The sequence below is a fragment of the Eubalaena glacialis genome, chromosome 14 (assembly GCF_028564815.1).
Source record: "Eubalaena glacialis isolate mEubGla1 chromosome 14, mEubGla1.1.hap2.+ XY, whole genome shotgun sequence".
Classification (NCBI taxonomy): Eukaryota; Metazoa; Chordata; class Mammalia; order Artiodactyla; family Balaenidae; genus Eubalaena; species Eubalaena glacialis.
Genome location: NC_083729.1, coordinates 31720324 through 31732569, shown reverse-complemented (window position 1 = coordinate 31732569; position 12246 = coordinate 31720324). Strand labels below are relative to the sequence as shown.

At 34.3% G+C, this 12246-nt stretch overlaps 1 protein-coding gene across 1 annotated transcript in view; it reads left to right on the top strand.

Annotated features, from left to right (window-relative positions):
• The window catches only part of HNRNPLL (heterogeneous nuclear ribonucleoprotein L like), a 36577-nt gene that overhangs the window by 12884 nt on the left and 11447 nt on the right, over positions 1 to 12246 (top strand). The window contains exons 3-7 of the mRNA XM_061210553.1: positions 3792 to 4029; positions 5491 to 5571; positions 7315 to 7416; positions 7505 to 7577; positions 11876 to 11947. Coding sequence (XP_061066536.1) covers positions 3792 to 4029; positions 5491 to 5571; positions 7315 to 7416; positions 7505 to 7577; positions 11876 to 11947 — 566 coding nt within the window. The remainder of the gene's footprint in view (positions 1 to 3791; positions 4030 to 5490; positions 5572 to 7314; positions 7417 to 7504; positions 7578 to 11875; positions 11948 to 12246) is intronic.

Genomic DNA, 12246 nt, shown 5'->3' with positions numbered 1-12246 from the left:
TGGGGTTTTTGTTATAGGCATCAGACACAGACTAAGTCATAATATATAAATAGGAGAGAAATTTCAATATATTTGCTGAGATTGCTTGATTGCTTCAATTTTATAAAAATTTATGTGGAGTTTTGAGTATTGAAAGGATGGTGAATAAATAGATGGGGAGGGAGTGATCAGAGGTTCCAACAGAGGAATCATTGCTTCAAAGGAGTAGGGGTTGTGTTACCTTCCATCATGGGATCTTTTTAATTAATTTCTTTGGTGACCTCATTGAGAGATGGATGACTTAGCAAACTTGTTACCCTTAACTTATGTACCTCAGAAACCACTGTTAACATATTGTTGATCCTTGGAGGTAAAAATTGGAAATCCACACGGGCATCAAAAAAGCCCATTTCTTGAAGTATCACTAAGATAACTATATCACTTCTTAGTCATTTGGAGTGGATATTGGAAGTTAAGTTTGTCTGGACAGTTACATAGTATTGAAGCAGACTCCTTAGACTATATTTAGACTTGCATGTTGATACTAGTCTAACCCAGTCACTATAAGGACCTTCTAGGTGGTGCATTGTCTCATGGAGTTATAAAAAGATGGTTATCTCTGAATTATTACTTTCTTCTGTTCTTATATATTTAGGGTTTTTTAAGTTATTTTCTTAGAGCCAAGAAATACCAAAGCAATGTCAGAAAACAAGTTGATGAGCAAATACAGTTGGAAACTTTAGGGAAATAATAACTATATTGATATTTTGATGTTAATTATGACCATGACCTGAATGTTGGGGATTAAAGAAATAGAACTATTTGTTTAAGTTTGTAAGTAATTTGAATTACTTCTGAGTGGCCTGTCTGTTTTTATTATTTTATTTATATACTTTAAAAAAAATATTTATTTATTTATTTGGTTGTGCTGGGTCTTAGTTGTGGCAGGCAGGCTCCTTAGTTGCAGCTCATGGACTCTTAGTTGCAGCACACATGTGGGATCTAGTTCCCTGACCAGGGATGGAACCCGGGCCCCCTGCATTGGGAGCTTGAAGCCTTATCCACCACGCCACCAGGGAAGTCCCAGTTTTAGACTCTATACTGTTCGATACTTAGTCCATGGTAATGTGTTCCATATATGAATTTTATTTAGTTAATTTGCGTAGTACATTGTTCTGTCCTCAAGATTGGTAGTTATGTGGATAGAAAAGTCATGAAATAATCGGAACAAATTAGTGTATAATTACGAGCTTAATTGGCATAAATATGATAATAGGAGTTTCAGTTGTGTGGAATGATCTTGATCTTAGCTACTAAAGCTAAAAGAACCTTGAACAGCCTCCTATGGGGAGTAGGTGTTTTGCTTCAAAATGTTGCATTTATAGAACCTTTCCCTATTTTTTTATTTGTTGATTTATTTAGTGGTGTGGGGGGGTGGGGAGTGAATTATAAAGACTGTATAGAAGCTGCTCATCTTAAATAGGTGAGTCACCAAGTTCAATATATAGTAAGTTGATACTTAAAAACTAGATGTATAGGAAAGAAGTTCAGGAGAAACTATAACAAGATCTTGAGAATGGTTGTGTCAGGATAATAAAATTGCTATATTTTTGGTCTTTATTTAATCAAAAGAATATTTAGAAATATATACTGAGTCTCTTTTCCTCCCTTCTCCCCTCTCATTAAAGGAGAGGATGCTAGGTAGTGATTAGCTATACCAGTTTAAATTTTAAAACAAAACTTTTGGGACCTAATTTGTGTAGTAAATCTCTTGCTTCCTCCTGTTTTTATTTAAAAATTAGTAAACATGTTTTAAGCTATAAGTTGAAAGCACCCACCCTACCTACCATGTTCCTTAGACTTTTTGTTTATTTTTTCTCTCTTTGGTCTTCCAGTCTTTCTCATACTAATGCTTTTTAAAATTTTTAAAAAAATTATGTGCCAAACAATTTAAGTGAATTCTAAAATGTCTTTGTGACATTCTAATTTTGCCTTCCCTATCTTCATATGATGCCACTTTTCCTGGGTAACCTGTTTAACTTTTAGCTCTGTGCTTCTAGCTTACTTCTTACAGTAGTTATTGACAGCACTTTTTACTACAAACAGGTGAGTCTATTTTAATAGGCCAATAAAGAATTTAAATTTTTTGGGGCCTTTATAATTTTTCTGTGTTTCCAAAGAGCCAAAGGACATTATTAACATATTTACTTGGTGATATCATTTAGCTATAAAACAACATATTTGTGAGAGGAGAATATTTATTATTCCTTAATTTCTTTAGCATAGACCTGATTCCAGGGTTTTCTATTTTTTTGTATACAAGACTTTAGAACTTCAGCTAGGAGTTTGTGTTTCTAAAACGAATGTTTCTCTCTGGGAATTTATATCTTGCATTTATAAACTAATCCCAGGCGTTATTGTTTCTGTGTTTTATTCTTTAATTTTGAATGATGTGGGTTGAGAGAGCTAATAAGCCTCATAGACCAACAAATATTGATTGAATACCTGTCATGTGCCAGGCTCCGTTTCTAGATTCTGAGGATGTAAAGATGAATGAGGCAAGGCAAGCAATATGTATGCAGAAACTGTAATCTTGACGACAATCCTCCCAGCTGTATAAATGAGGAAGCTGAAATTCATAAGAAATTACATAATTTGCCAGGCTACAAAGTGGTCTGTTTCTTACTAAGAAACACTTGCTAGGTTTTGAAGTTTAGTGGTTGGTCCTGGATGCCTGATTGAGAAGCAGTGCTGTCTCTGAGTACCTGACCTGATGTTATTTCTCTGGCCTTCTGCTATTATAAAAAGCACATTGATTTTAAAATATTTTTAAGGTCCTTGTTCCTGTGAATAGAGGACATGTTTCCCTGTTCTGATCCATGTGTTCTGATTTCTCGCTAACCTCCCTTCCTTCATTCCTTTATTTTTCATTTCATGTATTAAAATATATTCCCCTTCCCGAAGAGTATACAATGAAGAGTAAATACTTCACTGTCTTGGCCATAGCATCCACGATTACCATATTCTAGTGAATATCTTTTTATGGATTCTTTAATATTTAAAAATATTTAAGAATTTTAGAGGAGATTATTGTATGAAATTTGGTCTGTTTGTAGTTGCTTCTTTTTGTCTTTTGGTTCTCTGGTTTTAGTAAGACAAATGGAAGTGTAGTCATTTCTTAGTGTGGCACTTACTTATTTGCAAAATTCAATAGAGGTGGTAGTTTCTGTTGTTGAGGGGACCCATCTGCTAACCTTCTCTTGAGTTTTATCTATGTTGATGTCTTTTAAAAAAATTTTTTTTATTGAGGTATAGTTGCTTTACAGTGTTGTGTTAATTTCTGCTGTTCAGCAAAGTGGCTCAGTTATACATATATATTCTTTTTCATATTCTTTTCCATTATGGTTTTTCACAGTATGTTGAATATAGTTCCCTGTGCTACACAGTAGGATCTTCTTGTTTCTCTGCTGATTTCTGTATCTAGGTATTTTCTAATGCTGCTTGGAAGTGGCAGCCTGAGGAATAAACTGGATGGCATGATTAACAACTGGTAACAGAATTGTGCTTGAGAAGGGCATGAGGTAGTTAAAAGCTTTCAATCACAGGAGGAGGAGGTTTCAAGTATGTACCATCTACCTGGTGTACCACAATTTATGTGGATAATTTAAGAGTTGACTAATATTGGATACAGGTAGTGAAGACTACTAATCTGTATGATTTGAGACTTTTTTATTAAAGTCTGCTTTTACTTGATTGAGAAAAATAATGTTAATTGAACTTGCTATATTATTCTTTCCCAATCTCCCTTTCAGCTATGTGATGATGATGCCATTTAAACGGCAGGCTCTAGTGGAATTTGAGAACATAGATAGTGCCAAAGAATGTGTGACGTTTGCTGCAGATGAACCCGTGTACATAGCTGGTCAGCAGGCTTTTTTCAACTATTCTACAAGCAAAAGGATCACTCGGCCAGGAAATACTGATGATCCATCAGGAGGCAACAAAGTTCTTCTGCTATCAATTCAGAATCCTCTTTATCCAATTACGGTGGTATGTATTTTAGTAAGACAAACTAAATTAAAAGTGATTTTGGAATTTGTCTTGAGTGACTAATCTGTAGTTTTCTTCACTGCCATATATTTGAAAATTGTGGATTTTTAAAAAAGAATTATTAAAATTAATTTTAATTTTGACTATCAAGTTTAATGAACAAAGACATGGTGAGCACTGAAGCTATAAAAAGGTCAGAAGCACAGTTGTCATAATTAAATAAGCACATTAAATTTTTTATTAACATCAGTGTTAACTCTCTTTCTGATAATAAAGTGTTAGACGGACTTGGTGGAAATGAGCCAAGAAATCTCTCTCTAATATGCCAGCACATGTATTAAGAGCATCTACTAGGTAGTGACAGAATTCCATAGTACAGTAAGATACATTTATCATTATAAGCTGTTTAGAGATAGCTTGTTAAAAACTTCTCTGATTTACCTAAAAATTCCCTTCTTCACTCTTTAAAACAGTGATATTAGAATTTTAAAGGATTCATGTTCTTGAACCAGTTCAGTTTTCTACTTCATAATAATCACATGCTGTTTAATAATAAACTAGTGATAAGGACACTGTGATAGTGATAAGGATTTTTGTAATGAATAAAATATCACAATAAGAGGAGCTTCATTTAGTATGACTTCTAGTAAGGGTATATGATATTTGGACATAAACTTAAAGCATAAGACACTATTTAAATTTAGTTAGACATTATGTATCTATTTACTTTTGTAATGTGTATAGACTTATTAATAAACAGTATTAATATATTTACAGTATTTGGTGTTTTGGGAAAAAGAATATAACTAGTACAAGTACTCCGATTTGTTTACTGTATCCTTAGTACCTAATGGTGTGGCTGTGTAATTGTAGGTACTCAGAATTTTGAAAGTTGAAGAATTGTTCCTAAGTGGGTATTTAGGGTTCTCTCTTAGATGATTCAGGCATCTTGTTTGGTGAAATTTAACTCAATATAAATGATCTTCCCTGGGTCTTTTATCTATAGCCATTGTCCTTGAAAATAAATACTGAGTTGTTCTACTACTACTTTTTAATAAATATTTATTATTGTGATTTAAGCAATTATAGTATTAAACATTTCAGAGTCACATTTGGGAAAAAACAAAGTGATTACAGCTTTGGTTTATTAATTGTGTATTGTCAGAGATTCTTTTAGGTACCTGTTAAGAAAATAAAAATTGAGGATTCATTTAGGAGATTAAAAATAAGTAATAATGTTTTTCACATGTTTCATTGGAAGTTCTCTAATGTGGGTATATTGTGTAGGTGAAGAAATAACTTTAGATCTATTAAAGTGTAACAGTTTTTAAAAGTTTAATTAGTACTTAATAGAAATGACATCTTGACAGTTTTTTTTTTTAGTAAAACAAAATAGGAGTATAGCTTTATTATTTTTCTAAGTATAAAATGTGATGAAGTCTTGTTTTCTTTCCTTCATAGGATGTTTTATATACTGTATGCAATCCTGTTGGAAAAGTGCAACGTATTGTTATATTCAAGAGAAATGGGATACAAGCAATGGTTGAATATCCTTTATTTGTAAATTTTTTATTCATGTGTATTAATACTGTGTAATATATATCTTATTTTTTCCTGCTTAATCATTTCTAGACAAGTGGTGTTTATTCTCCCCACCGTCCCCTATATCTATTTGTCTTCCATTTAAAGAATGAAACTGCAGTACCCACAGAGAATTTTACTGTTTTTGATAAAATAACTTGCTACCATAAAATAGTCCAGTGTTTCATTTTACAGTGTGCTTTGCCTTTTTAATGAGGAAAAAATAACACTGTTTGATAATATGTTCACTTGTACCTTTTTGAAATTTTTCCCAAATGGACTTTTCTGAATCTCTCTTTAAAGTAGGCAGCTTGGAGGTGGCAAAACGTTGGAGTTAATAGACCATTTCTTGCCTTTCTTCATTGAATCTTTTAAATGGTCATGGTTTATGTAAGACCTGCTTCCCTATGTTAAATTTGTTATACATTGAGTAAAAAGAGCAAGTTGCAAAATAGTACATATAGTACAATCCCATTAAAAAATAATAATTAAAAAAAAAAACCTAACCTATGTGTACATGTGTATGCATAGAAAAAGGTTGGGATATACAGCAAACGCTTTTTTTTTTTAAATTTTTTAAAAATTTATTTATTTTATTTATTTATTTTTGGCTGCATTGGGTTTTCGTTGCTGCACACGGGCTTTCTCTAGTTGCGGCGAGTGGGGGGCTACTCTTCGTTGTGGTGCACGGGCTTCTCGTTGTGGTGCACGGGCTTCTCATTGCGGTGGCTTCTCTTGTGGAGCACAGGCTCTAGAGTTCAGGCTCAGTAGTTGTGGTGCACGGGCTTCTCATTGCGGTGGCTTCTCTTGTTGTGGAGCACAGGCTCTAGAGTTCAGGCTCAGTAGTTGTGGCTCGCGGGCTCTAGAGCGCAGGCTCAGTGGTTGTGGCGCACAGGCTTAGTTGCTCCGCGGCATGTGGGATCTTCCAGGACCAGGGCTGGAACCCGTGTCCCCTGCATGGACAGGCAAATTCTTAACCACTGCGCCACCAGGGAAGCCCTACAGCAAACTCTTAATGGTGCTTACTCTGGGAAGTTGTTTTTGCTTTTTTTTTTTCCTACTAATTTTGTGGTTTGATTTTCTTAACAATTAGAAACTTAAGTAATTTTTAAAAACCAGTAAAATGAAAGATAAAGATTATAAACTCAGCCTTCTCAGAAATATATAAAAATCAAGTATTTCTTTTGTATTATATTGATTCTTTGTAATGTTCTTCCTACTTTATTTATTTATTTATTTTTGGCCATGCCGTGCAGCTTGCACAGCTTGCAGGATCTTAGTTTCCTGACCAGGGATTGAACCCGCGCCCTTGGCAGTGAACGTGTGGAGCCCTAACCACTGGACAGCCCTGTTCTTCCTACTTTAAGAGTAAAATATTTCCTGTTTCAAGATAGCAAGCTGGCCTTTGCTAAGGAATGGGGCCATGCTCCATGCTCCCTCTCCCACACCCCAAAACCCCAGGTTATAAAGTACTTCTGATGACCTAGAAGGATTAATGTATTATAAGTAGTTTTGGTTGTATTACGTTTTCTTTGGTACCCTTGATCTTAAAAATAAATTCTCCTACTAAAATTCATCTAGAAATTTTATTTGGTAAAGCATTTTCAGAAGTGAGAAAGTTATTTCTCATTTTTTTCAGTCCATTTCTTATGGAGTGAATAATGATAAATTTTGGACACCTTAAACCAAATTTCCTTAATAGAGCTTATGTTTGAATCAGTCCTTTGTGCGCAGAAAGCTAAAGCAGCACTCAATGGAGCAGATATATATGCTGGATGTTGCACACTAAAAATTGAATACGCAAGGGTAAATATTTTTTTTTCAACACTTCACCAAAGAAATATATATGCTTTGGATATACAATTTGAACTTACTTTCTTTTTAATCTTAACAGCCAACTCGTCTAAATGTTATTAGGAACGACAATGACAGTTGGGACTACACTAAACCATATTTGGGAAGACGAGGTAAGTATTTTATGCATTTTAGATGTACTTACATCTGCTGCCAAATTTTTACATGCAGTTAGAGTCCTTTTTCCTGAGATGAGCTAGTTCATTCAAATGATGAAAACCTTGTTGGTGAAGCTTTTGTTGCAAAAGACCTTGTAATGCTGGAAAAGAACCTTGAACATTAGTGCCCCTTACTGGTATGTACTGAGTTATTTATATTTAGTTCAACAAGGAGCCCACACATACAGGCACGCCCGCAGTTCAAGGACTTGCATTTCTCCAAGCAGCTCTCTCTCTTTGGAGGAGAGGAAACTGATTCAGAATATTACTTACAAACTGCAAACTTGCACACTGCTTCTCTATGGAAAGGACTTTTCCCCCAAGCTGGACGAGGCATTAAGAAGGATAGAGGACTCCAGCAGGCTGACTCTACACTTCATCACGCACAACATCGGCATCAGCAAAAAGCCCTCTGAAAAACTCAGACTTGCAATTCACCTTGACTGCATACTGCATGCACCATCACCCCAAGTTTTTAAAGGAGGACACTTAACAGTACTTCAGACTTGCATGGGATGAATACCATGATAGACTGTGCCCATTTATTCAAGTTGTATGTATATATTGGTTTGATTTCCCTTAAGGTTTCAGCTGTAGAATTTAAAACTTTTCACTGACGGATACTAGATTTTATCTACAATGTTGTAAATCTTAATGCCCGTTGCTGTAACTGTTAGCAGCTTAGATTCAAATTGTTAATTGACAAATAACCAGGGCCAGTTTATCTACAGGTCTTGGGAATTATAATGCTCAACCAATCCACACAGATATTAAAGATAAAAGGATTAGAAAGGTGCATACTTGCTGCACTTAAGTTTACTTTTTTTTTTTTCCCTCAATTGTGGACATTGAATAGAATAACATAATAATGAAAAGGTGCATTATATGTAAAAGACGATTTTCTGTGTGGTTTGATTTTTGTAAAGTGGCTGTTTATAAGTTGTCACTTTTTGTAACAATTTAAGGTTATCACTCATGTTAATTTGTGTAACTAGAAATTTTGGCATTTCAAATGTAGGTGAAAGTACCATGTCTGTTCAAGGTAGAATATATTTAAACTTGATAAATCTGAAAATAGGAGCATTTCATTTGAGATGCATTTTCACCTATAACTTATAAATGCTAGATTTCATGAGCATAGATTTGACTGATAAAATTGTTCAACTAACTGTGTGGCAATTCTGGAATATACAAATCAAAATGTGGATCTTGTAAAAACAAGGGGGCTGCAGTATTGGCTACATCTCAACTACAATATCAGTGTCTGAACCATGTGTTGGAAAAACTCACCAAGATGAGTATGTCTGTAGAAGTCAGTAAACTAGGAAAAATTTTTATGGCATCCAAAATATCTTGGGCAGTAGGGACTCCGTAGTGCATGTACTCTTGCCAAAAGAAAAAAATGAGACAATGCAGTGATCCTTTGTATGTTTGAATATTTAGGACTTTTGGATGATTGGCCCCTTTAATTCTTAGTTCTCAGGAAATCATCTTGCCTTACGCATGGGGTTGCAAACAGGTTTGTTTGGTAATGCAGCTTTGGCTGGACCCCACATTTTTCACTACTCACAGAAATCTGCTTGGCAGAGTCTTGGTACAGTTGAATACAGTATTGAACAACAAAGCCTTAGTACTCAAACAACAGAACAAGTGGTTGATGAGAAATCTCTCACTTCTGTTGAGTTACAGTTACTGAATATTCAGTTTTGTTTTTTTTTTTTAACTCATTTGAAATAGTGAGTTTTGGTTACATTTCTCTTAATGTCTCTTAAAACATTTATAGATATGCTTCTTATTTTAATAGTGTTTATTCTTTTAAAAGGTCTGAATTTTACAAAAGCCAGCTTAGAGTTTTATACGAGGAATTACAGTCAGAAAGTTTAGAAATGTGTAAGGTAGATATTTAAATAGGGAAATATAATTAAAGGAGGTAAAACAGAGTTTTAGTTATTTATGCTTTCAAGGGAAAAGAATTCTTGTTTTCTAATTCCTTACAGATAGATACTTGTCTGTATAGCAAATATCATATGGCAGTTTATGTTTTTGTTTTTGTAGTGACTTTAGCTTCCACTCAAGTTGATACTGAATTGTAACTTTTTCTACCAAAGAAAGAGTGATTTTATAAATATAACCTCATTTCAAAAAGTTCTTTTCAACTCAAATTACATTTTAGTGCAAAGAATTCATAGCCTAGACTCCAGAGAATCCCTCCAGAAATGTTAAGCAACACTTGTGTATGTGTGCATCTTTTGGGGGAGAAAAGGTCTACAGCTTCCAACAGATTTCAGACTGAATCCGTGAAAGGTTACAAACCACTATTTATAGACCGATATATTCAGTGTTTGTCTCTTCCTCACCCTTCTTTATGTGACCTTATATTAGGTAGTAAATGCTTCCAATAAAGAGAATTATTGAAGAGAAATTACTGTGAGAAATATGTTATGAAGAGAAATTATTAAAGAGAAGTAATGACAATGTTTGGCTGAAAGATACCTTGGAGATCATCTACTCTAACTTCTTCATTTTATGAATGAAGATTGTTTCTATGATTATATAGCAAATTACTGGTTAAGTTGGAATTTTATGATTCCCGATTCAGTGCTCTTTCCTTTATAGCACACAGTTAACTGTATCAGTAAAACTATGCCATGAAGACTTTATGGTGGTTTTGGTTTAAGATTCTTAGATCAGATAAGGACTTATATTTAGCATTTGGTGGCATGCTTAAGCAGAGGAATGTTAGCAGAATGGAATAGCAGACTGGATTGATTGAAGAGGAGTGAGACTTAAATGATGCTGCTGGAAGCCGTGTAATGGAAAGAAGGAACTGTGAATGTTTAGACTGGAGAAGAAATGACTTTGGGGAAATGGAGGATCATAATAACTTCTAAGCATTTGAAAGGGTTCTTGGAGAAAGACTAAGTAATGAGTAAGGCTGTGAGGCCCTAAATGGAGTAGAATATATGTAAAGGACAAATTTCTGTACAATATAGAAATTAATTTTCTCATGATTTAGAACTAACTGAAAATGTAAGGGAAAGTAGTGAGTACCTTGTTACCAGTGTTGGGTAAGCAGAGGCTAGATGGTCCCAACTGATGGTCTCAGGGATGATGTAAAGAGAATTTAACACTGAATAAAAGTTGAACTAGATGACCTCCTAGGTCCCTTTCAGTGCTATGATAACTTGGAATAGGTAATTAAAACAATACTTCTGTAGACTGAAGTGAAAATTAAAGTATTTCTCATCTCCCATAAACCTCATTTGTTTAGGTGACTAAGGATATGTAGAAAGCCTTTCTCTTTGAATTTTCAAAGATGAGAATGATCAGACTCTTAAGATACATTTAAAAAAAATCTTACTGAACACCAAAATTTGATCAGCAGACCTTCCCAAAGTATTATACAATGATTTTTAAAATTTACTAACATAGGATGTGCTATTTTAGAAACTTAGAAGTAATTTTTTTATTGATGTCTCAGATTTGGGAAAATTGGCATGCCTTCCCTAAAAATGTAGTTAGCATAAAAATTATCCTTTAGGAGTATTGTAGTACTCTCGTCCAATAATGTAGCCCCCTTGGTTAGCTTTAACTTGGCATATTTAAACTTTGGGGAGTGCTTCTAGTTCTGCCTGGTGTTAAGGTCTATAGACAATGGCCAGTCCATGACACAATATGGACCAGTGATGTGAAAATTTCCAGCTCTCCAGTCAGTAGGTGTTTGTAAATATGTGTATATACATACAAAATACTCTGTGTTTACTGATTGTGAAACCATGTAATACAGGTTGTTGTTGGCTTATGCTGAACTTCTTGAAAGAAGCCCACTTTGAAAATGTGTTGCTGTTGAAGCTAATAGTATGCATCAGGTACTGTCTTTCAAAAGTACTGCACTTAAAGCTTGTTTTAAAGACATGTATTGGTAAACACTTCTGTACAGTGTCAAACTCTAGCATTGTGTACATCACTTTCTGAAAAGTATCCATTCTTTCCTTTAATTTGAAAGTGTGATTGTATTTGGCATTTGCCAAAAAGATATTCTCAAGTTAAGTGGAATTTGTTAGATAGAATTATTTTCTTAAACTTTTGGTGTTTGTATTTAAATTGGATATGAATGGATGTTTAACGTTAACCAGGAATCACATTTCTCTTATGAATTGTAATGGATGTTTTGAATGGGTGTTTCCCATGTGAGAACTCTGTTAAGTACTTGGGTCAAAATTGTTAAAACCATGTTTCTACTTTTGTGTCAGATAGAGGAAAGGGTCGCCAGAGACAAGCCATTTTGGGAGAACACCCTTCTTCGTTTAGACATGATGGCTATGGTAAGTTTGTCAAGGCAGAAGGAAGGTAGTATAGACAAACTATTAGAATTTTTGCATTTCTGATGAAGAATGGCACAATTCTTGTCTATATTTTTCCTGCTCACCTGACTTGGTTTATGGGATCAGTCCCTTATAAATGTACTCCAAAGGAGTTGTCCCAAATCCTTTGTTTTCTTAGGCTATTGTTATATCACATAATCTTTGAGATAAATGAGAGCTATTGTTTGGGATTGAAAGCTTTTTTACCATTATATTTTGTTTTGTTTTGTTTTGGCTTTGATTAGTAAGGGGCTCTAGTC